This window comes from Ipomoea nil, unplaced genomic scaffold (genome assembly GCF_001879475.1).
Source record: "Ipomoea nil cultivar Tokyo-kokei standard unplaced genomic scaffold, Asagao_1.1 scaffold2653, whole genome shotgun sequence".
NCBI lineage: Eukaryota > Viridiplantae > Streptophyta > Magnoliopsida > Solanales > Convolvulaceae > Ipomoea > Ipomoea nil.
In genome coordinates, this window is record NW_017619081.1 from 3,623,044 (window position 1) to 3,628,343 (window position 5,300).

Consider the following 5,300-nt stretch of genomic DNA (forward strand, 5'->3'; position numbering starts at 1 on the left):
TTGTCGCCATTCGGGATGGTCACTGGGTAACTCACGCAACCTTCTTCAATTTTGGACAAAAGAGTTGGATTATTGACAATGTGATTTGTGGGTCCAGAATCAATAACCCCTGTTTCAGCATGTTCTTGCTTACCCGCCATATTGACGGTGGGGTTCACACAGCTTTCACCTGATTTTCCCACCTCCGAATTCAGAAGTTGCATTAATTTACTAATTTGGTCTTGTGTTAACTCGGCAAAGGTTCCCGTTTCACTACCAACATGCGCAGCTTTCGAACCCATGTTTTGTCCAAGGTGATTGTTTCTTTCTCGCGTTCCTTAGTGCCAATTAGCTAGGTAGCCAATTATCTCAAAACATTGTTTTTCTTTATGCCCAAATTTCCCACAATGGCCACAAGTGGGCCTATCCTCTTGTTTATTCTTATTATCTATGGGTTCCCCACGTGATTTTTCAACACGTCGATTTTACACATGGAAGGCTACCATCTTTGTTCCGTGTTTAGCCGTGGAGGAAATAAGCCATTGTTGTTCATCTTCAGAAACCATGTGATAAGCAACGCCAAGGCTTGGTATGGGCCTTGTACCAAGAATTTGACTCTTCACTGTATTAAACTCTTTGTCAAGACCCATAAGAAAATAATAGAGTTGCTCCTTTCCACGCAATTCTGAATATTTCTTTGTTAAATTGCACTTGGAACCTTGACAGTTATACATGGGCAAATGTGCTGTGCAATTCATCTCATCCCACAAGCTTTTAAGCTTGGTATAATAGGTTGAAACAGTAGCTTTATCCTGGCGGAGAAGTGTTACTGCCCGTCTAATTTTGAAGGCCCTCAGCGCACTTTCTTTGCCGAACCTCTCTTCTAGATCACGCCATATATCTCTAGCAATGGTAGCAAATCTAATGCTACCACGAATATCCTTGTCCATGGCGCTTTTAAGCCAACCTTTAACCATTGCATTGCACTGCATCCATTGTTAAAGATATGGTGAATCTGGCGTTGACATAATAAGAGTTTCATCCACAAAACTCATTTTATGTTTTGCAAACAAGGCATCACACATATCATTCACCCATTCACCATAATTTCCATCTCTGAATAACTCTGCAACGTAAACTTGTCCAGGAGCATCCGAGGCATGTAGGTAATAAGGTGACATGGGATCAATCATCATTCCAACCTCCTTTTGTTGCCGGGTGTCCTCCTTTTCGTTTGTCTCTTCTGCTGATGTTTTTCCTAGATCGGACTTTGGCGATGGAGGTTCTGATACCGTGACGAAAAGGAGACACAAGGATGAGACAGAACAAGGTGATGAAGATGAAAAAGAAAGAGATTTTGTTTTATTGCATATTGTATTATGTTGTAGAAATAAGGAAATGAAGGAATATAAATATACAGGAAAAGCAATTTGCTAGATATGTACATGCAAGATTTAAGGAATACAAAAGGTAATATTACGGAGAAAATATTTTGATTCCCCAAAACTAATGAAGCTCCATCTATTGTGATGAGAGCCGTTGGTGATATGTTGCACATGGAGTCCATCATTTATCCTCACTTCTCATATATAAGCGTGATTTTACAAAACTGAAAATCCAACTTTTCTCTCTCGAAACTCTACTCAATTTTCTCCTAACAATTCATGTGTTCAAAGTTGTGTTCTAGTTCATCGGGTTTATTCGTTTGAGTGCTCAAACATTAAATCGTAGCTTGTTTTATCATGGGAAATCTAGACTACAACGCTCCTAGCACTTTTGGGAAGTAGCAAATAAGGTGTTAAGGATAGTGTGGGCATCACACGTCCCAAGCTAACCTAGCCCTTTCTCCTTTCGTTATTTGTGCTTCTTATTTTTGTGGAAATAATCCTTTTCGTAGGATTATATTCTTAATAGTTAGCTCTCCAGACCTTCACCCAAAATAGTATAACCGAACTTTGATTTATGGGAAAGCTCACAGCCGCTACTTGAATTGAAGGTGCGCTTTGATTGGAGCCCGTCTTAACTTGTGACTCTAGCAGCTAAAAGATCACAATGAGATAAATCAACCTAAGTTATCTATTGATAAATTCAAATTAAGAAAATCAATAAATCGTTCCAACTAGTGAAAACTGATGTGCCATAATACTTATTGATCCAAAAGAGGCAAAAAATGAGTTAAAAAGCAAAGAAAAGAAAACAAAGGTAGTGTGGAATATGGACAGATTCTGGTGAATATTCTTCCACAATCCCAAGAGTTGATCCTGCAAGAGAAAAGAAAGGACATGCATTACAAACACCACTATGATCGAACTAACGAGGAAGTACATTTGTACCATAATTGCCATGCCATTATTTTTGTATTAGTGATAGCGATGTTCATTCATTTTTTTTTATTTTTTTTTTTGTAGATATGCGTTGAATAATTAAAGAGATTAGAATGTTGGTATTGGTTGCAATGAATAATAAAAATAATTTGAATTAGATTATTTCATTTTGTTAATTATAACGTTGAAGACTTAAAGATATAGGGATAACTAGGTCATGATTTGAGTGAATTATTTGACTTTAATCCTTTACAATTTAGATACAAACTCAGATATAGGGGTAACTAGGTCATGATTTGAGTGAATTATTTGACTTTAATCCTTTACAATTTAGATACAAACTCAACCTCATGCAAGAGGTTAACTATGTTCACGTGTTGCGTGTGACCTATCAAAAATAACCAACTTACATACATGAAAAGATGTTATGCAATCTAACTATTAATTTAGACTTTTAATTGAGACGATCACAACCTTCAATTGTTTCATTTGTTCCCAAACTTAGGCTACTATTACTCTCCGTTCAACATCACTAATTTTAGCTTAAAACCTTTGACCATTTCATCTCCTCCTTTGTCTTGCTTCTTCACAAGCCACTAGTGTACATAGAGCCGTTAAAACAGGTCGGCGGGCAAGGCTTTCCAAAGCCCGCTAATAAAACGGGCTTAAGGAAGGTTGGCCCACAAGCCCACCCAACCCTGCCTTAGGCTTGTGGGTTTAGGCGGGAGCCCGTTAAAATCCTAAAATTATAATTTTTGTAAATTTGTAAATTGTAATAAATGTTAAAATCATTTTAAATAGTCTAAATTAAACTCTAAAATTTAAATAAAGATAGTCTAAAGTTTAAATAAACAACTAAACATGCATAGTTGCATAAGCCTACAAATCATTAGTCAATACTAAATGAGTGATAAGTCCATAACAAAAATCATTAGTTCACTCCATTACATCATTCAAAATTCAAACACTCTAACGTCCTACATCTTCTTCCCCTTCTCCATGTCCACAAGACAAATTTGATGTTGTAATTGGTGGGACAAGACGAACTTGCCCGATAGACTAAATTCATTATTCCATTTTAATAGATCTAAGTGTACATAAGTCATCTAGGTTACTCCTCCATAGCCAGGGCAACAAAGGTTCTTTAGCACAAGAGAACTTTTTTTTTTTTTAATTATTATTATTTGGTGTGTAGAAAGAGAATTACGATTGGTAATCTTTCATTTAGATCCACACAAATTATACCAATATTAGTGTTAATTAATTACTAGCTTGGTCCAATACAATTAATTATTATTATTTGGTGTGTAGAAAGAGAATTACGATTGGTAACCTTTCATTTAGATCCACACAAATTATACCAATATTAGTGTTAATTAATTACTAGCTTGGTCCAATACAAATTGAAACTAAGCTAATATAAAGTTAATTAATGAGAGTTTTAAGGATGTAAAAGCAAATTAGAGAGGTAATATTATTGTTATCAGAGAATATATATTATGTGTTTACAATATGATGCCAAAAGATACTCACGTACACATTGAGGTGATAAATTGTGGTTGAGGTAATAGGTAGATAGGACTCTAAGCTTTGCTCATCAAATCACTTTAAAACTAATCTCTTACCCTCCTAGAGTGAGACTAAATATATAGCTTCAATCCGAAAGTTGAATTGATTCTTGAGTGGTAAATTATGAACAAAGACATATTATCAAGCCTTAAAAGTTAATACAGGATTACACGCAATGCGGTGGGTTTCTTATAGACACTTGTCACTAATCCTCTTACTTAATGACCCGTTAAATCACTATGGTTTATTTGTCCACTATCCTATCAGGGTGAGAGAATTTTGTCTTTGTGGAAAAAAGTGAAACGTAGTAGATAACTGGCATCCTAATAATAAAACTACTTCTAACCATCTCCCACAAGTTAAGTTGTCTATTAAGATTAAGACAAAATCTCCATGCCCACGTATTACCTTCATCCATGAGCTTATAATCCTAGACTTTCTTGGTGATGGAACTAATCTAAGCTTAAGTTTCAAAGAACCTTATTCTACGTGTTATACTATCATCAGTTCAAGAATTTAAGTGGGTGGTGTTTTATTACTAGCAATACTGATTCTAACAAGTAAAATCGTCAATTTGCTATAATATACGTTTTTCTTAACCCATTAGACTTGTTACCGCGATAGAGTCATCCTTAACACCAAACATGCGGAAACAAATACAATAAAAGAAGAAATTTGATTATATGTAAATAAAATGCATCATATCCTTGCTAATTGGTAAATTTCTTGATGGCTTCAAAGAATAAAATTTTGATCATGACCCTTGCTAATTGACTTCTTTCATAATCATAAGCATATTTGTGTATGAAAATGAAAATTACATTTTCTATTCCATATTACTCATCATGGATGTCGGTGAAGATTTACAATGGGAACGGATGAGAGTAGATTAAGAAAAAGAGAGTTTTTCTTTATAAACTTTTTAAATATTTTTAGAGTAGAGTAGTCTGAGAGTCTTTTTTCTCCCAAGTGTCTAAGAGTAGTTTTCTACCATATTTATGTACAATTGTTATAATTTGTTCGTATTAATAATTAATGAAAATCAAAATCGTTGTCGAGACAACACATCAACGATAATCCTATAAATAATAAAGTCATATGGTCTTATGAAAATTAAATGGTGATAATCAACATTTAATTTTCACAAGACCATAATAATATTGTTATTGTGAAAATTAAATGTTGATAATCAACATTTAATTTTCACAAAACCATAATAATATTGTCCTATATATAATAAAGTCATATGGTCTTGTGAAAATTAAACAGTGATCATCAACATTTAATTTTCACAAAACCATAATAATATTGTTAATTATAATAACAATAACAATAACAATAATAATAATAATAATAATAATAATTGCAATAATAATAATGATAATAATTTCTACTGATAGTTTCTAATATATATATATATATATATAT

The 5,300-nt window shown here is 33.7% G+C and overlaps 1 protein-coding gene across 1 annotated transcript; it reads right to left on the reverse strand.

Moving 5' to 3' along the window:
• Positions 1–464: 464 nt before the first annotated feature.
• On the reverse strand, positions 465–4,290 carry LOC109154743. Its single transcript, XM_019302470.1, has 3 exons — positions 4,281–4,290; positions 1,074–1,264; positions 465–965 (listed from the first exon to the last, which is right to left on the reverse strand). Exons 1-3 carry the CDS (start codon positions 4,288–4,290, stop codon positions 465–467), a joined length of 702 nt encoding a protein of 233 aa, XP_019158015.1.
• Between the last annotated feature and the right edge of the window lie 1,010 nt (positions 4,291–5,300).

Coding starts and splice junctions, on each gene's coding strand:
- LOC109154743 (XM_019302470.1), bottom strand. Junction 966..1,073: donor ATGGAAATTATGGTGAATGG/GTGAATGATATG, acceptor CAATGGATGCAG/TGCAATGCAATGGTTAAAGG.